This window comes from Panthera leo, chromosome B3 (genome assembly GCF_018350215.1).
Source record: "Panthera leo isolate Ple1 chromosome B3, P.leo_Ple1_pat1.1, whole genome shotgun sequence".
NCBI classification, from domain to species: Eukaryota; Metazoa; Chordata; class Mammalia; order Carnivora; family Felidae; genus Panthera; species Panthera leo.
Window position 1 is genome coordinate 46,497,084 of NC_056684.1, and position 20,728 is coordinate 46,517,811.

At 38.0% G+C, this 20,728-nt stretch overlaps 1 protein-coding gene across 8 annotated transcripts in view; it reads left to right on the forward strand.

The window, feature by feature from the left end:
* Positions 1–20,728, forward strand: part of ALDH1A2 (aldehyde dehydrogenase 1 family member A2) — a 99,867-nt gene that overhangs the window by 52,693 nt on the left and 26,446 nt on the right. For all 8 annotated transcript variants that reach the window (XM_042941906.1, XM_042941907.1, XM_042941904.1 and 5 more), the window contains 2 exons: positions 1,758–1,886; positions 2,013–2,126. In XM_042941906.1, coding sequence (XP_042797840.1) covers positions 1,758–1,886; positions 2,013–2,126 — 243 coding nt within the window. The remainder of the gene's footprint in view (positions 1–1,757; positions 1,887–2,012; positions 2,127–20,728) is intronic.

Sequence of the window (20,728 nt, forward strand, 5' to 3'; positions counted from 1 at the left end):
AGTGTATTAATAACCTGCCCTTGGTTATGGATGTCCATTCTGCTTATGGAAAATTAATGCTTTGTTATATTTGCTTGTTTATTTTTTAGAACTATGACTCACCATCTTTCCAGGCATATTGTTTTATATGGTCTTTTAATCCCATTCTTTCCCACTGTTTCTTTTCACAAGAATCTAGATAGAAGACTGTACAGAAGACACAGCAGTACAATTAACGTCACGGTCATAATTGAAACCATGCCGGGCTGTTGTATGTCTTGTAAAGGGAAATAGATGTAGTGCTTAGTGTTTGGATTGGAACATTAAACATTGTCTTTTTTTCCCCCTTTCTCTCATACACAGCCTTGGCACTGTACAAAACATCACCGAATCTTCCAGCAGTACTAGTAATCATTCTGGCAAGGATTTCAGGGGAGGCTCAAATTAAACTCTTAAAGCATAGACAAGAAATTTTCTCTTTTCAAAATATAGAAGGTAATCTTTGGCTTTGGGGGCCAAAGATCTTTGAGAGGTATTAGTACTTTTTTAACTGATTTGCAAGCTGTGGGTTTCTGTGAAATTTATTAGAGAATGGAAGAGAAAATGAGAGGTGGGTGTAAGTTCTGCTGCTCCTGTACCACCCAGGGTAATCCCATTTGGATCAGAACAGGGGTGAGGTCTGTCACCTCAACTGCAGGAACTCAAACCTGCTCGCCTTGCCCTTCCCCACACTCTTGGGGCTCCAGCCTTCACTGCCAGGACAAGAGCCACTTGTCAGCCAGCTCAGGCTCAATTACCACACTCCAAGATTTATATACTGTAGATGGAATTAAAACATCACTGTGGACTCCCAAGTTTATAAACAACCAAGGGGAAAAGAAATTGGGTGTTTGGTGAAGGCAAGACACTTGTATATTTTTGCAAGCTTGCCAGGGCCAGTGGGAATCTCTCAAGGGTGGCAGCTGAGATGCTTCAGGCAGAAACACACTGTGGTCAAGGGCTGAAGCAGGGGACCAGGATTTCTGTCTTCTTTCTTAATGAAACTATCAGTGACACCTGATAGTACTGAGGTTCATCCCTGTGCTTATGACAATACAAGCTTAATATGCTTTTAAAATCCCGTTAAACCATTTTAGGCCCCCAGTTCAGATACTCAACATACAGTTTTCAGTGTCCGTTAGTTTTATTTTGCAATAGAAGGGAGACAAGTGAAAATTGTTGCATCCTCATTAGTAAGTGTGCTTTCTTTTGTGTATGTTTTGTGACACCACATGTCTGTAAAGAAAAGGCACTACCTTGAAATACACGTTAACTTAAATATAATTCACACCTGGAGTTTTCTCGTCTCACTCTTCCACACTGAAGAGCTCTCAAGCCAGTCTGAAATTCCTGGTGCAAAAAATCACAAATGCAAGAGAGAGTTTTCATAGACAAGTACTTAACTGGAACCAAAATCCGATTTTAAAAACATAAAATGACAGCAATGAAAAGCCAAAACAAAGCAAAGAAAAAATTCAGACTCCCTTTTTGCCAGGAGATTTCTTTTGGTAGTTGGGCAGTTGGGATATAATAATTTGCCCAATAGAAAAGGAGAGCTTTTCCAGGTTGGTCCTATTCTCTTCTTAATGAAGTAATTAAAATATCCAAACATCGATACTTGGTGGTGGGACAAGATTTATGTTGAGGCCTCGTCTGAGAAATCTGAGCAGTCACAGCTTGAAAACAAAACAGTAAAGGAATATTTTTTCATTTATCAACCTTGAGTTTCTTCCTTTCAGTGGAACTTCCCCCTGCTGATGTTTGCTTGGAAAATTGCTCCAGCTCTTTGCTGTGGCAATACAGTAGTTATTAAACCAGCAGAACAAACACCGCTCAGTGCGCTCTACATGGGAGCCCTCATCAAGGAGGTAAGAGAAACCAACCTTGGGAGTGGCTCCCACTCCCCTTGTAGTTGGGGCCTACTGGAGCATAGCCGATTTAATGTGCTTCATCAGCTTTCACAAGCCACGTTTCCTCCAATTCTGTTTTGTTAGGCTGGCTTTCCGCCGGGAGTCATCAATATTTTGCCAGGATACGGGCCAACGGCTGGGGCGGCAATAGCTTCTCACATTGGCATAGACAAGATTGCATTCACAGGGTCAACTGAGGTAGGTACCTGAGAAACCATGGGTCAAGGAACAGTCCTGCAAAGGAGTAGAGGGTTTGAAAGAAAACTGGGTATGTTATCTACAGGCTGGACACCAAAAGAGCAGCGAGTACCCAAGCCCTCAAAGGGGCAGCGTTGGTATCATAGCTAGAATGCTCGCGAATGTCAAAGTAAAGTTGTGCGTTGATCTTTTGATGTTGCAGGTTGTTGAGTGTTTTTTTGTGTGATGCCATCTTTATAAACCTGTCCCGGGAGGGGTGGGAAACCCTATTATATTTTGAAATAAAAGGAACACTTATCAGAGGCAAAAAGAAACAAACAAAATCTGTCCCAGAAGCTGGGGTTCTAAACACTTTTTGGAGTCAAGAGCATTAATGGCAGAAGCAGGTTAAGAAGCTGGAAATCTAGTCTCCAGTTGAGATTAAAATGGGAACACAGTTCTCTCTCCTCATTGTTTCACCACATCCTGTAGGTGCCATTGGCAACTGTAACTGTGTCCACGAGCCATAGGGATGGTAAAGAGCAGGGGGTCAGACAACTTCTCTTGGAAAAGGCCAGCTAGTAAATGTTGTAGACCTTGTAGGTGGTACGGTTTCTGTTGCGACTACTCCACTCTGGCCTTGTAAAGCATGAAGCAGCTGTAGGAAATGTAGAAGCTGAGCATGGTGACGGGCTCATAAAACTTTATTTATAGATCTGAAATTTGAATTTCATATAATTTTTACACATCCCAAAATATTAATCTTCTTTTGATTCCCTCTCCCAACCATTTAAAAACACAAAAACTGTTTTTAGTGTGCAGGCTTTACTAAAGTAGGCAGGAGGCCAAGTTGGGCTCATGGGCCATAGTTTATTGACCCCTGATACAGAGTCATAAGTCTGCTTAGAAAAATTTTTTTATAAAATGTTACTACCAGTGTCTTAGATTCAAGTAATAGAGATAATAAAAAAGAGAGTCTGATTCATTGTTTCAAGTAGAACTTCACAGATGACATCACCTTTGAATAAACCATGTTTGTAGATCTCGAGGAACAGTGTGCCACCCAACAGAAATACAGTGAGAGCAACATTTGTAATGAAAAATTTGCTATTAGCCACATTTAAAAATTTTTGAAACAAGTGAAATTAATTTTAATAATTATTTTATTTAATCCAGTATATCTAAAATACTCATTTCAATTTATGGTTAATATAAAAACATCATTGTCACAGTATTTTGCATGCTCTTTTCAGTTCAAAGTCCTTGACATCTGGCATGTATTTTACATTTACAGCACATCTCAATTCAGTCTAGCCACTGTGTGAGTGCCCTGTCACCACATGTGGCTAGTGACTACCATGCTGGATGGCACAGGTCTAGGGGCTTGATTATATCAGTACATTTAATGATACTTGGTTAAATTGACTCATGTAAAAAAATGTCCATAAGAGATTGGTTAATAAACCTGAGTATTAACTTATAGTTAGAGAATCTTGAGTTTTCTGTTTGTAAAGAGTTAATCTTGTTTCCAAACCTTTTATTCTAGTTGTACTCAATTATAGTAATTCGCAATTTTAATGAAATATGTAAACCAAAATGTGAGTGTGAAAGGAAAATATAGTTCCTATTTAAACTAAGTCTAGTGTCTTGAAAAGATTTGCTAAGAGCTAGATGCCTTAGAAACTGCAGTCAGTTAGGACTGGGCAAGGCAATAATAAAAAAATTGGGGGAAAATAGAACGCTAGATAGAATGTGCACCCAGATCGTTTTGCAAATATTTTTAAGTCTTTGCTCAAATTTCTTTTTTAATTTTTTAATGTTATTCATTTTTGAGAGAGACAGAGACAGAGCATGAGCGAGGGAGGGAGAATCTGAAACCGGCTCTAGACTCGGAGCTGTCAGCACAGAGCCCTACACGGGTCTCGAACCCGCAAACTGTGAGGTCGTGACCTGAGCCCAACTCAGACGCTTAACTGACTGAGCCACCCAGGCACCCCCGTCTTCATTCCACTTTAAGGAAACTGAAACCAGAAACCTTAAACAGTATTTTAGGAGTATGGTTTCATCAGAAAGGACAGGTGAACCTATAATTAAAGTTCTTAGTTCTATATCAAAAACTAGAGAATGAATTAAAATGAAATACTTAAGGATCTTTCCCTGCTTCAACCTCTTTATATTAACCAATCGGTGGTCCTGATTGAGTCAGTTAAGGGCTTACTAGTATAATGTATTTTTGTAAGTTTATTTATTTTGAGACGGGTAGGGGCAGAGGGAGACTCTGCGCCATCAGGGCTTGAACTCACAAACCCTGAGTTCATGACCTGAGCCGAAATCCAGAGTTGGATACTTAACTGACTGAGCCACTCAGGCGCCCCTGTAATATTTTTTTTTAATAAAAATGAGATTGTAATATATAAAATGAGATATGGCACCTTGTATGTCAGTACTCATAGATCTCTTTTATTCATTTTAATAGCTGAGTAGAATACTCTTGCATCAGTTTATCATAGTTTAATTAATCCTTGCTAATGTACATTTCAGTTTTTTGGATTTTTTTTCACTTTTTTTTCTCTATTATACAGACCACTGAAATGAAAATCTTTGGAGATCTGAGTGAAATTTTGTTCATATACATATTAGACATTCTACTAGATAACAGTTTAAAAGTGAAATTATAAAATAAAAGGATGTTTATGCTTTAATTTGCTTATTACCAAAAATGCATTAGAGTGATGTTTCATTTATAAGATCTCACATATTAGGTATGTTGATCTTTTGTTCCTTGTAGGATTTGCAAATACTCTGCGAATATTCTCAAATATTCTCATATATTCTCTTTGCTTTTATTATTTTCTTTTTAAATAGAAGTGTTTGCTCTGCACAAGTTTTTAATTTGTCTCTAGTCATATCTTTCATTCTTTTCATGGCTTCTGGGTTTCCGGCTGTCTTTAAAGAAACCCTTTTAAGATTATACAAATGATCCTTAATATTTTCTTTTATAGTTTTGTTTTTGTTTAAATCTTTAACTTGGTTGGAATTTATTTGCACGTGTAATGAAAGATGAGACTTAAGTTTGTTTATTTTTTTATTTTTTGAAGTATTTATTTAAATTCCAGTTCGTTACCATACAGTGTAGTATTAGTTTAAGCTCTACAATTTAGTGATTCAACACTTCCATACAATGCCCGGCTCATTACAGCAAGTGCCCTCTTTAATCCCCATCCCTTATTTAACCCATCCCTCTACCTGTCCCCTTTGTTTGTTCTCTCTAAGAATCCATTTCTTTTTGTTGTTTGTTTTTTTAGAGAGAAGGAACATGAGCAGGGGAGGGGCAGAGACAAAGGGAGAGAGAATCTCAGGCAGACTCCACATTCAGCACAGAGCCTGAGGTGGGGCTTGATCTCCTAACCCTGAGATCCCTACCTAAGCTGAAACCACAAGTTGGACACTTAACCAGCTGCCCCTCAGGAGGCTCCAAGAGTCTCTTTCTTGATTTGCCTCTCCCTCTCTTTCTCTCTTTTTTCTTCCCCTTTGCTCCTTTGTTTGGTTTCTTAAATTCCATATATGAGTGAAATCATATGGTATTTGTCTTTCTCTGACTGACTCAATTTGCTTAGTATAATACTCTCTAGCTCCATCTATGCTGTTGCTAATGGCAAGATTTCATTCTTTTTTATGCCTGAGTAACACTCCATTATATATATATACCTATACATACATACATACATACACATCCCGTACTCTTCTTTATCTGTTCATCAGTGGATGGATACTTGGGCTGTTTCCATAATTTGGCTATTGTAGATAATACTGCTATTTTATAAACATAGGAGTGCAGGTATCCCCTTGAATTAGTATTTTTGTATTCTTTGGGTAAATACCTACTAGTGTGATTGCTGGATCCTAGGGTAGTTCTATTTTTAACTCTTTTAGGAAGCTCCATACTGTTTTCCCGAATGGCTGTACACACAGTTTGCATTTCTACCAACAGTGCAAGAAGGTTCCCCTTTCTCCACATCCTCACCAATACTTGTTTCTTGTGTTGTTTATTTTAGCTATTTTACAGGAGTGAGATGATACCTCATTGTACTTTTAATTTGTATTTCCATGATGACCAGTGATGTTGACTATTTTTTTTTATAAATGAGTGTTTGTTACTTCAACACCGCTTATTAAATACTCTATCCCTTTGCAGCTAATTTGAATACAACATTAACATTAATGTGATAAATTTCCTTATATACATGCTTCTGTTTTAGGACTCAAAATGTTGTCTATTTTTTCACTAGTACCAGATTCTCTTAATTACAGGGTTTTGAAAGATGTTGCAGTATGGTAGGCAAGATACCCTCTGATTTGGTTTTTCAAAACCTTTTAGCTATTCTCATTCTTTCAGGTAAAATTTCAAATTGATTTTCTTTTTATTAAATTTTTTATTGTTTTTTATTTATTTTTTGAGCAAGAGACAGAGAGCAAGCTGGGGAGGGGCAGAGAGAGAGAGAGAGAGAGAGATACAGAATCTGAAGCAGGCTCCAGCTCTGAGCTGTCAGCACAGAGCCTGATATGGGGCTCGAACTCACAAACTATGAAATCATGACGTGAGCCGAAGTCAGAGTCTTAGCTGACTGAGCCATCCAGGCGCCCTCAAATCGATTTTCTAAACACTTTGCCTTCCTCCCAAAAACTCTCATTGAAATTTTGACTGACATTGCATTATCTGTGTGTAATATTGAGGGCATGTGCTTTCTTTGCGAGATTGACTTCTCATCTGGGACATCAGGCAAATCTCTTCATTTATCTGTCAGTCATGCAGGGTTTTTAAAGTCACAACATCATGTATCCGAAAGTTAAATTGACGCATGACCTAATCCTTCAGACTGGACAAGAAGTGGCCTAGTGATATCAGCAAGAACGTAAGCACTTGTTTCTGGGCCGCTTGAGTTCAAATCTCTGTATTGCCATTTAAGATTTTTTTCAACTTTTTAAAAAACTTCCCTGAAGTATAATGTATACACAATAAAATATACCCATTTAAGTACCAGATGCACACAAAATTCATCATAATCATCGCCCAAATCAAAATACAGAACATTTCCATACTCTAAAAAGATTTTGCATGTCTCTTTGTGGTTATCACCCTTGGCCCCAGGCAACCCACTGATCCTTTTTATATTTTTCTAGAATTTTATATAAATGGAGTAATACAATATGTACTCTCCTGTGTTGGGCTGTTGTTGTTGTTGTTGTTGTTGTTGTTGTTGTTGTTTAATATGAAAGATTTATTGATGTGGTTTGGTGTTAAGTCTCCAATCCTGATTTTTGTTTTCTACTTGTCCCAGCTGTTTTTTTGTTCCTTTGGTCCTCCTTTTTTTGCCTTCTATTGGATGAAATGAATACTCCATTTTATCTTCTATTGGATTATTAGCTATACCTCTTTTTAAAGTGATTGCTTTAGTAAGTACAATATGTGTCTTAATCATAGCCTACCATTAAATAGCATTGTTACTTCATACATAATATAATGACTGTAAAACAGAATTCTTCCACTTCTCATACCATCCTTTTATGCTGTTTTCCTATAATTTACTACTACATATGTTATATACTTTTTGATAACACAGCTGTCTTTAAAAAAATATTCAAAGCAAGAAAACAGAATTATTTTGTATTTATTCACAAACTTGCCATTTCTGGCCCTCTTCTTTTTTTGGTGTAGGCCCAGGTTTCTTTCCAATACCATTTTCCTTCCGTGTTACCATCTTCCTTTAAACATTTCTTAGAGTGCAGCCCTGTCAGTGACAAATTATCTTGGCTTTTGTCTGCAAATGTCTTCATTTTGTTTTCATTTTTTTAATGACTTTTCCTGAATCTAGAATTCTTATTTGACAATTTTATTTTGTTTTATTACTATCAATGCTTTAAAGGTATCATTCTCATTTTTTTCTGACATCATTTTCTGATGAGAAGTTAGCAGTCATGATCTTAGTTTTACTGTACATAATGTTTTTCTCTGGATGCTTTTAAGATATTCTCTTTTCATTAGTTTTCAATAATTGGATTATTATGTGTAGTTTTGTCTCTTTTTCCTAGTTGAGGCTCATTGAAAAATTTTGGATCTATGAGTTTATAGATTGCTTTATAAGTTTATAGTTTACATCAAATTTGGAAATTTCCAACCATTATGTTTTTAAATATATATTTATTTTCTTTAAAAATATATATATATATATATATATATATATATATATATATTGCTTTTTCTCATGAGTGTTAATTTTTTTTTAATGTTTATTTATCTTTGAGAGATACAGATAGAGACAGAGTACAAGTGGGGGAGAGGTAGAAGAGAGAGGGATACAGAATCCAAAGCAGGCTCTAGGCTCTGAGCTGTTAGCGCAGAGCCCGATGCAGGGCTCGAACTTTAAAACTGTGAGATCATGACCTGAACTGAATTCAGATGCTTAACCTACTGAGCCACCCAGGCGCCCCATGAGTGTTAATTTTTTTAATATTTAAACATGCGATCCCTTCATTTATTTATTGCCATAGCATTTTATTTGTTATTTTTTAATTTAAATTTCAGTTAGTTAGCATCCAGTGCAATATGGGTTTCAGGGGTAGAATTCAGTGATTCATCACTTACAACTCCCAGTGCTCATCACAACAAGTGCCTTCCTTGATAACCATCACCCATCTAGCTCATCTCCCACCCATCTCCCTCCATCAACCCTTAGTTTGTTCTCTATTATTGAGAGTCTCTTGTGGTTTGTTTCCTTCTTTCCTCTTTTTTCCACCCCCCTTTCCTATATGTTCATCTGTTTCTTAAATTCCCTATATGAGGGAAATCATATGGTATTTGTCTTTCCCCAACTGACTTACTTCACTTAGCATGATACCTTCTAGCTCCATCCACATTGTTGCAAATGGTAAGATTCCATTCTTTTTGATGGCTGAGTAATATTCCATTATATATATATATATATGTACATACCATATCTGCTTTATCCATTCATCAATTGATAGAAATTTGGGCTCTCTCCATAGCTTGGCTATTGTTGATAATGCTGTTGTAAACATTGAAGTGCATGTACCCTTATGAATCTGTATTTTTGTATATCCTTTGGGTATATAGATAATAATGCAATTGCTGGGTAGTAGGGTAGTTTTATTTTTAGTTTTTTGAGAAACCTCCATACTCTTTTCCAGAGTGGCTGCATCAGTTTGCATTCGTACCAATAACGCAAGAGGGTTCCTTTTTCTCTACTTCCTCGCCAACACTTGATGTTTCTTGTGTTAATTTTAGCCTGTCTGACAGGTGTGAGATGGTATCTCATCATGGTTTTGATTTGTATTTCCCTGATGATAAGTGATGTTGAACGTCTTTTCATGTGTCTGTTAGCCATCCAGATATCTTCTTTGGAAAAGTGTCTGTTCATGACTTCTGCCCATTTCTTAACTGGATTATTTGTTTTTTGGATGTTGAGTTTGATAAGTTCTTTATAGATTTTGGATACTAAATCTTTATCAGATATGTCATTTGCAAATATCTTCTCCCATTCTGGAGGCTGCCTTTTTGTTTTGTTGATTGTTTCCTTCACTGTGCAGATTTTTATCTTGATCAAATCCCAGTAATTCATGTTTGCTTTTGTTTCCCTTGCCTCAAGTGACATGTCTAGTAAGAAGTTGCTCCAGCCGAGGTCAAAGAGGTTGCTACCTGTGTTCTCCTCTAGGATTTTGATGGTTTCCTGTCTCACATTTAGGTCTTTCATCTATTTTCAATTTATTTTTCTGTATTGTGTAAGAGAGTCGTCCAGTTTCCTTCTCCTGCATGTCACCGGCCAGTTTCCCCAACACCATTTGTTGAGCATGTCTGTTAATTTTTGAAAGGATTGTTACCATGTGAAGTTTGTTGTCTTTCTTTAAAGAACGTTGGGGGTTTTTGTTTGTTTGTTTGTTTTTTGACAAACGGTTAAGTCACTTGCTGGACAGCTTGACCTTTTTGACACTTAATTTTAAGCTGTTTTGGGACTACTTTATCTTTTACTAACTACTAAAATTTACTAAGATTACTAAATGGAGATCTTTCTGGAGCTTCTGCCAAATGCTCCTGGTGTTCAGCAAGGTCTTTCCACTCTAGCTGGTCTGAACTCCAATGTCTCCCAGCCCTGTATGAACTCTGGGAATTATTCAGCATACAGATGACCTGGTCTTCCTTCTTTATTCAGTCTAATGGAGTCTCACCCTGTGTATTCCCAGCTTAGCATTCAGCCAGAACTTAAGGGACCCCCCTGTTCAGATTTCTGGACCTCATTCTCTCCCTCTGGTACTAAGCCCCTCACATTTTAGCCACTGCAGCCCCTGTATACTCTGATATTTATCATCAACTTAGTGAGACCACCACGTTCTCCTTTGGTCTCCCCACCCCCAGCTGTAGTCGAGAAAGTCTTGGCAGAGAGGTTTTCCCTTACGTGTTTCTCTTATCTCTAGGATCATAGTCCCATACTGCCTCATGTCCACTTTGGAGAAAGCAGTGTCACATACTTTTCTAGTTGTTTTCAGTAGCAGGACAAGTCCAGTGCCAGTTACTCCATTACAACCAAAAGCAGAATCATCTGTCACATCTTTTGATTAATTTGATACCATTATTTGATTTCTTTTAGATTTCAGGCAGATCACTTATTCTCATAGTTTATCTTCATCCTCATTGCCTCAAATTGAATATATTCTAATCAGTGAGGTTATCAATTTCTTTACTTCAGCTGATACAATTATAAAGTCTAAAGAATACAATCCTAAAGATGTTTGGATTCAGGAAAAACCCTTGGTGTGTTTGGTATAGAATATTTGTATATTATTTTTGTCCCATAGGTAACTCCTTTTTAATCTTTTGGGGTGAACTCAAATATTTGCTTATCACTTTTGTGTTGACTTTTTTTCACTTTAGTTTCAGATGACACTTTCTGGCCATAGATGCAGATTTTGGGGGTGGAGGTCTCTTTAGAGTCGATCTTAGGCATTCTTCTCACTACCTCAAGTAGTATCTGATGTGTAGTCAACATGCATTATAAATATTTGTTAGCCCCAAAAATAAAGACTGAATTTGAGGGGAGAAAAAAGCTTACTCTCCAAGCCAGAAGGTGATGATTACGATTATGCTGTGCTCACAAGTGTAGCTACCATCTTTTACCGTACAACACCATCACGATATCATTAGTTCAAGATATTTAAGTTCAAATGAAAAGCAGCTTCATTCAAAGGTAACAATAATTGATTGATAATAATTTAAGAAAAAGATAATGCTACATCCTCATTCCAGAGCTGTTAGTATTCACAGCCCAGAGAAATGTAGGTCTGTCTGCCTTTTCTCTTTGAAGAAAATGAAATGATAGTCATACGGGGACCAACGTACAAGAAGGACTTGGAGGAAAGTAGCCCCAGCTGCGGGGACCCTTGTGAGTAATGTGTTGTTTGCTATTGGCAGATAATCAACAAATACTGGTATCCATTCAGTTCTCAGGGTCATTTCCTGAGCCTGATATTAAGGACCAGCACTTTGAAAAAGCTTGCTCCACGTTTTGCTGGCATGGTGTAAAATGGGAGATTAGGTTTCACGGTTTCCCTCAAAAGCAAATGTAGTTTTCATTTTTCTGTCATTTCAGACAGCTTGACTTTTAACAGGCATTTAAACTCCAGAGCTGTAGATTTTATACTAATTCAGTGTGTATCCTTAACAGTCTCTTCTGGAAGTGAAAAGCCTGCTAGAGATGGGGGTAAAAAAAACAGTCCTAAGAACCTACGTCATGGCAGATGGGACACATTGAGAAGTGGTGTGTGTTTGATTTCCTAGTGCCCCAAACACTTGGTAGAGTGAGCCAACACTGGACACCAGAGGTTCAGTGACTGCTAAACCCATAATCCCAGTGTCCTAGTGGAAGTATTTAATATTTAAAGGACACAAAAGTGTGCAAAAGCTAGGTAAAATATTAGGTTTCCCCCTATACCTATTTCTCATAAATCATCTTTCTACTGCTTAGATTGTGTTACTCTCACCTGTATTCAGGCCAGGTTAATTTCCGTCTGCAAAGCTATCCAGTGGCTTATCAAAAGCAAAGTTAATAACTAAGCCAAACAGTTAGTAATCAATCCAATCAGTCTAATGATAACAAAAACCTCCTTCCAGAATCTTACATTAGTTTAGAAACTTTAGTTCAGCTTGAATGTATGTAGTTCAGCTTGAGTTAATTTCTTTCAGCCCTTTATTTAGAACCTCTTAAAGGAAAATAAAGTACTCCTTTTTTGCTAAATGAAAGCTTGAAAGAACACTGCATCATAACACCATTCTTGGCCTCTTAAAAGTAAAACCGAGGAAATCCCTTTTATAACAAGAAATTCCAAGCACGGTCTTCAAGTCATACTAAAAGTAATCAAGATTAAATAAGATCTGTCAGATCCATATCAGAACACTGGACATAATTTAAACCTCTGTAATGATGGTGTGGATTTGTTCACAGTATGTGTTAGTATTTTATCCTTCCAGCCCTCACATTCCTGTCTGAAGATAAGGGATGATGGTATCTAATTCATGGACCGTGAGGATGGAATAAGCGAGTATATGTAAAGTGTTTAGGACAAGGCGTAGTTCTTAGTAAAGGATCAGTAAATATTAGCTGTCATTGTTTTCTATTATTTTTAAATGAAATTTATAGAACAGTTTATTCTTGGGAAAGTGGGGTAGAAGAGAAGGGGGCTGGATTCAACCAACCTTGGATCCAATCCCACATCTCCTGCTGTGTGACCTTCAGCAAATTATTTAGTCTTTCTGACCTCTCATTTCTTCATCTCTTAAGAAAGGCTATGAATAATAACTCCTTACATATTTATTTGTGGACCAATTGAGAGAATGCATTTGAAAGTTCCAGTCCTGTTCCTTGGCACATTGTAAGAACTCAGTAAATATTAGCTGAATCCGAAACTTCCATTTGCAAAGAATGTATCTGTCAAAAACTAATTCCTACTGTCCTCTGGCAGTTTTACTTTCCTTTTGTTTGTTTTAAAGCTTTTATAGTTTATGAATATTTTTGTCTTCTAATAAATGTGAGGTTTTTGTTTGTTTGTTTTTGCTGTTCTATTTTACTTTTTGGAAAGATCACTCAAGTGCTTGCTTGGATAAACTGATTTTGAATCCTGTTTTCTTTTTAAGTGGAACAGTGTAGTTGATTTAGAGAGCAGTGCCGGAAAAGGACACTTAGTACCTGTTAAGGAACTCCCGATTCTGCTACTGGTCTAGAGCACGGGCCACTCCCACAGCCTGTGTTGGCCAGAACAAAAATCTGGTGCAGGGAGAATTTCTTCGCAGCGAAGTGTAATGTGGTTACCATTGCTTTCCAGTAGCTCTTCAAGGACTACCTCACCTACAGGGACGCAGAGGGGGCATTGGGGGAGGGCCGAGAGGCTTGTTTAAATGTAGATTCCTGGGCACCACCCAAGAGCTTCTAAGTTAGATTATTTGGAAATGAGGTCTAGGTATTCTTATTTTGATAAGCTTTTCTAGTGGTTCTTATGTTCATTAGCTTTCAGGAATCACTATGATTCATACATAATTTGACTAGTTGGGTCATACTCCAAAACATGTTCCTAGATGCATTTAAGAAAACAACTACAGCCCTGAGTTTGTTAACCTGTGCAAGGGAAGACTTTGTGCGAACTGACAGCCGCCACTCCCAGTGTCTGCTCTGTCTGTAATTTCATTCCAACGATGATAGCTCTTCTAAGCACCTGAAGGGGGAAAACAAATGAATTCAAAATCAGTTTAGCACAGCAAAGACATCCAAAGCATTCCCTTCACCCATGAACTTCTCAAAAGATAAACAACAAAAGTGCCTCTATTTTATTTAGAAGTTTACAAAACTTCCCAAGAGCTTATACTTACCACACAACTATGCAGTATTGGTAATTGGGGAAAACACTCACTGAACGCAGGGGTACTGTTACCATGGGGGCCAGAGTTATGCTTTGATTATATTTCTCAGAAGAATATGTCACTTCTATAGTCCGCCCGTGAAGTGCTGAGACTCTTCCTGTCGCTTTAAGCTATATCTCATGGACAAGAACCGTAGAGACTCCTCTGCCACTTCTTTCTTTAAATTTGCATCCAAGTTAGTTAGCATATAGTGCAACAATGATTTCAGGAGTAGATTTCCTGATGCCTCTTACCCATTTAACCCATCCCTCCTCCCACAACCCCTCCAATAACCCTGTGTTTGTTCTCCATATTTAAGAGTCTCTTCTGTTTTGTCCCGCTCCCTGTTTTTATATTATTTTTGCTTCCCTTCCCTTATTTTCATCTGTTTTGTCTCTTAAAGTCCTCATATGAATGAAGTTATATGATATTTGTCTTTCTCTGACTGACTAATTTCACTTAGCATAATACCCACGAGTTCCATCCACGTACTTGCAAATGGCAAGATTTCACTCTTTTTGATTGCCAAGTAATACTCCATTGTATATATATACCACATTTTCCTTATCCATTCATCCATCTATGGATATTTGGGCTCTCTCCATACTTTGGCTATTGTTGATAGTGCTGCTATAAACATTGGGGTGCATGTGCCCCTTCAAAACAGCACACTTGTATCCCTTGGATAAATACTTACTAGTGCAATTGCTGGGTCGTAGGGTAGTTCTATTTTTAATCTTTTGAGGAACCTTCATACTGTTTTCCAGAGTGGCTGCACCAGTTTGCATTCCCACCAGGAGTGCAAAAGAGATCCTCTTCCTTCGCATCTTTGCCAACATTTGTTGTTGCCTGAGTTGTTAATGTTAGCCATTCTGACAGGTATGAGGTGGTATCTCTTGTGGTACTTCCCTGATGATGAGTGATGTGGAGCCTTTTTTCATGTGTTGGTTGGCCATCTGTATGTCTTCTTTGGAGAAGTGTCTGTTCATGTCTTTTGCCCATTTCTTCACTGGATTATTTGTTTTTTGAGTGTTGAGTTTGATAAGTTCTTTATAGATATTGGATACTAGCCCTTTATCTGATATGTTGTTTGCAAATATCTTCTCCCATTCTGTCGGTTGCCTTTTAGTTTTGCTGAGTGTTTCCTTTGCTGTGCAGAAGCTTTTTATTTTGGTGAGGTCCCAGTAGTTCACTTTTGCTTTTGTTTCCCTTGCCTCCGTAGACGTGTTGAGTAAGAAGTTTCTGTGGCCAAGGTCAAAGAGGTTTTTGCCTGCTTTCTCCTCGAGGAGTTTGATGGCTTCCTGTCTTACATTGAGGTCTTTCATCCATTTTGAGGTTATTTTTGTGTATGGTGTAAGAAAGTGATCCAGGTTCATTCTTCTACATGTCACTGTCCAGTTTTCCAGCACCACTTGCTGAAGAGACTGTCTTTATTCCATTGTATATTCTTTCCTGCTTTGTCAAAGATTAGGTGGCCATACGTTTATGGGTCCATTTCTGTGTTCTCTATTCTGTTCCACTGATCTGAATGTCTGTTCTTGTGCCAGTACTGTACTGTCTTGATGATTACACTTTGTGGTATAGCTTGAAGTCTGGGATTGTGATGCCTCCTGCTTTGGTTTTCTTTCTTAAGATTATTTGGCTATTCAGGGTCTTTTCTGGTTCCATACAAATTTTAGAATTGTTTGTTCTAGCTCTATGAAGAATGCTTGTTTTACTTTGATAGGGATTGCATTGAATATGTAGATTACTTTGGGTAGTTTTGACATTTTAACAGTTTTTGTTCTTCCTATCCAGTAGCATGGAATCTTTTTCCATTTTTTTGTGTCTTCTTCAATTTCTTTGATAAGCTTTCTATAGTTTTCTGTGTATAGATTTTTCACCTCTTTGGTTAGATATTCCTAGGTATTTTATGGTTTTTGGTGCTATTGTAAATGGGATCTATTCTTTGATTTCTTTTTCTGTTGCTTCATTATTTGTGTATAGGAATGCAACCGATTCTGTGCATTGGTTTTATATCCTGCCACTTTGCTGAATTCATGGATCAGTTCTAGCAGTTTTTTTGGTGGAATCTTTTGGGTTTTCCATATAGAGTATCATGTCATCTGCGAAGAGTGAAAGTTTGACCTCCTCCTGGCTGGTTTGGATGCCTTTTATTCCTTTGCGTTGTCTGACTGCTGAGGCTAAGACTTCCAATACTATGTTGAACAACAGTGGCAAGAGTGGACATCCCTGTCGTGTTCCTGACCTTAGGGGGAAAGCTTTCAGTTTTTCCCCATTGAGGATGATATTAGTGTTGGGTCTTTCATACATGGCTCTTATGATCTTGAGGTAGATGCTTCTATCCCTACTTTCTTGAGGGTTTTTAGCAAGAAAGGAGGCTGTATTTTGTCAAATGCTTTCTCTGCATCTGTTGAGAGGATTGTGTGATTTTTTTTTTTAATGTTTTTGTTTTTGAAGGAGAGAGAGAGAGAGAGACAGAGCATGAGTGGGGGAGGAACAGAGAGAGAGGGAGACACAGAATTTGAAGCAGGCTTCAGGCTTCGAAGCTGTCAGCACAGAGCCTGATGCGGGGCTTGAACTCACGAACTGTGAGATCATGACCTGAGCTGAAGTCAGACATTTAACCAACTGAGCCACTCAGGGGTCCCGAGGATCGTGTGGTTCTTTTCCTTTCTTTTATTGATGTGATGAATCACACTGATTGTTTTGCAGATATTGAACCAGCCCTGCATCCCAGGTATAAATCCCACTTGGTCGTGGTGAATAATTTTATTAATGTATTGTTGGATCCGGGTGGCTAATATCTTGTTGAAGATTTTTGCATCCATGTTAATCAGGGAAATTGGTCTATAGTTCTCCTTTTTAGTGGGGTCGCTGTCTGGTTTTGGAATCAAGGTAATGCTGGCTTCATAGAAAGAGTTTGGAACTTTTCCTTACATTTCTTCTTTGGAACAGCTTCAAGAGAATAGGTGTTAACTCTTCCTTAAATGTTTGGTAGAATTCCCCTGGAAAGCCATCTGGCCCTGGACTCTTGTTTTTTGGCAGATTTTGATTACTAATTTGATTTCTTTACTGGTTATGGTCTGTTCAAATTTTCTATTTCTTCCTGTTTCAGTTTTGGTAGTGTATATGTTTCTAGGAATTTGTCCATTTCTTCCAGATTGCCCATTTTAGTGGCATATAATTGCTCATAATATTTTCTTATTGTTGTTTTTATTTCTGCTGTGTTGGTTGTGGTCTCTTCTCTTTTGTTCTTGATTTTATTTATTTGGGTCCTTTCCTTTTTCTTTTTGATCAAACTGGCTAGTGGTTTTATCAGTTTTGTTAATTATTTCAAAGAACTAGCTTCTGGTTTCAATGATCTGTTCTCCTTTTATTTTGGTTTCTATAGCATTGATATCTGCTCTAATCTTTATTATTTCCTGTTTTTTTCTGGTTTTGGGTTTTATTTGCTGTTCTTTTTCCAGCTCTTTAGGTGTAGGGTTAGGTTGTGTATCTGAGACCTTTCTTCCTTCTTTAGGAGGGCCTGGATTGCTACATACTTTCCTCTTATGACCACCTTTGCTGTGTCCCAGAGGTTTTGGGCTGTGGTGTTATCATTTTCATTGGCTTCCATGTACTTTTTTAATTTCCTCTTCAACTTCTTGGTTAGCCCATTCGTTCTTTGGTAGGATGTTCTTTAGTCTCCAAGTATTTGTTACCTTTCCAATTTTTTTCTGGTGGTTGTTTTCGAGTTACTCAGCATCGTGGTCTGAAAATATGCACGGTATGATCTCAGTCTTTTTGTACTTGTTGAGGGCTGATTTGTGTCCCAGTATGTGATCTATTCTGAAGAACATTCCACGTGCACTGGAGAAGAATATGTATTCTGCTGCCTTAGGATGAAATGTTCTGAATATACCTGTTAAGTCCATCCGGTCCAGTGTGTCATCCAAAGCCATTGTTTCCTTGTTGATTTTCTGATTAGATGATCTGTCCATTGTTGTAAGTGGGGTGTTGAAGTCCCCTACTATTATGGTAAAATTATCAGTGAGTTTGTGTTTGTGATCAATTGATGTATATATTTGGTTGCTTCATCTTGGGGGCATAAATGTTTATAACTGTTAGATCTTCTTGGTGGGTAGGCCCATTAATTATGATACAGTGCCCTTCTTCATCTCTTATTACCGTCTTTATTTTAAAGTCTAGATTGTATGACATAAGTATGGCCACTCTGGCTTCCTTTTGGCGACCATTAGCATGACAGATGGTTCTCCATCTCCTTACTTTGAATCTGACAGAGTCTTTAGGTCTAAAGTGATCTCTTGTAAACAGCATATAGATGAATCTTGTTTTCTTATGTTATGTCTTTTGATTGGAGCATTTAGTCCATTGACATTTAGAGTGAGTACTGAAAGATAGGAATTTATTGCCTTGTGTTGCCTGTAGAGTTGGAGTTTCTGGTGGTGTTCTCTGGTCCTTTGTAGTCTTTGTTGCTTTTGTTGTTGTTTTTTATTTGATGTTTTGTGTTGGTTTTAATTTTTTAATTTTAATTTTTTATTTTATTAGTTCTTTTAATCTTCCAAAATGACAAAATGAAGGAATTCACCCCAAAAGAAAGAGCAGGAAGAAATGAAAGCCAGGGGGGTGCCTGAGTGGCTCAGTCAGTTAAGTGTCTGACTTCAGCTCAGGTCATGATCTTGCGGTTCACAAGTTCTAGCCTCGCATCGGGCTCTATGCTGACAGCTCACAACCAGGAGCCTGCTTCAGATTCTGTGTGTCCCTCTGTCTCTGTCCCTCCCCAGCTCACACTCTGTCTCTCTTACTCTTAGATGTTTAAAAACATTTAAAAAAATTAAAATAAAGAATTAGAGAACTCAGTGACTCATTAAAAAGGAAAAGTATCTGAATCATAAGAATCACAGAAGATGAAGAGAGAGAAAAAAGGGGTAGAAGGCTACTGTGACCAAATCATACTAGAGAACCATCTGTCATGCTAATGGTCGCCAAAAGGAAGCCAGAGTGGCCATACTTATGTCATACAATCTAGACTTTAAAATAAAGACGGTAATAAGAGATGAAGAAGGGCACTGTATCATAATTAATGGGCCTACCCACCAAGAAGATCTAACAGTTATAAACATTTATGCCCCCAAGATGAAGCAACCAAATATATACATCAATTGATCACAAACACAAACTCACTGATAATTTTACCATAATAGTAGGGGACTTCAACACCCCACTTACAACAATGGACAGATCATCTAATCAGAAAATCAACAAGGAAACAATGGCTTTGGATGACACACTGGACCGGATGGACTTAACAGGTATATTCAGAACATTTCATCCTAAGGCAGCAGAATACATATTCTTCTCCAGTGCACATGGAATGTTCTTCAGAATAGATCACATACTGGGACACAAATCAGCCCTCAACAAGTACAAAAAGACTGAGATCATACCGTGCATATTTTCAGACCACGATGCTGAGTAACTCGAAAACAACCACCAGAAAAAAATTGGAAAGGTAACAAATACTTGGAGACTAAAGAACATCCTACCAAAGAACGAATGGGCTAACCAAGAAGTTGAAGAGGAAATTAAAAAAGTACATGGAAGCCAATGAAAATGATAACACCACAGCCCAAAACCTCTGGGACACAGCAAAGGTGGTCATAAGAGGAAAGTATGTAGCAATCCAGGCACTCCTCTGCCACTGCTCAATCTGTGTGTAGCAACATTTCTCTCTTTCTTACTCCCCATGTGCTGGAGCAGCCCTGGAGCCCAGAAGGGTGCAAATGGGCTTGCCAGCTGCCAGAAAGAGAGGACTTTGATAATCTTAGAACTCCAAGTCCTCTTACATCGTTAAGTATTTTGATCCTCTACTGTGTTCCTTGCAGGAGTAAAGATGCCCTTAAGTCACTCCTTATTTTACAAATGACCTTGGGGTTTCCCTGGCACACAGGGCATAGAACTGACAATCGGCAAGATTGCTTACTCCTCCCTCTTTTTGCTAGTTCTTCTATGCTCCAGGCTTGTTGCCCAGAGGGTTTTCTAGGTTCAGCCCAGCTCCAAGGCCATGGCATTATCATGTGCCCCTTGCAGTGGCTGTTCAAGAGAACCCAGAGAATCAGCTGATGAATTCATAGAAAATTTGACACTGCAGGCTTAGCTGGTCACATTTTCTTCTTATATGCAATTTTTGTTGACTTAGCTTTTACTGCATAAAAGCACTATTCCTGGTGCGCCTGGGTGGCTCAGTCGGTTGAGCATTAAACTTCGACTTCGGCTCAGGTCATGATTTTGCAGTTCGTGAGTTCTAGCCTCACGTCAGGCTCACTGCTGTCAGCATGGAGCCCTCTTTGGATCCTCTGTCCCCTTCTCTCTGCCTCTCCCCCACTTCTTTACACACTCTCTCTTTCTTTCTCTCTCTCAAAAATAAACATTAAAAGAAAAGCACTATTCCTAAGAGAAGGTGCAAGTTTCATTTCAGTCATAAATGTTGGTTTCTGAACTTGGAATTTAACCACCATTTCCCACTCTAATTCTTCCTTCCCCATAAGACCATCGGTACAAAAGGTTTTTCATTTGTACTAACTTTAATTGGTCCATTTAATTTTTTATTTGTCAATATGAAATAATCCTATGAGTGAACACAGTATCTCAGAATATGTCC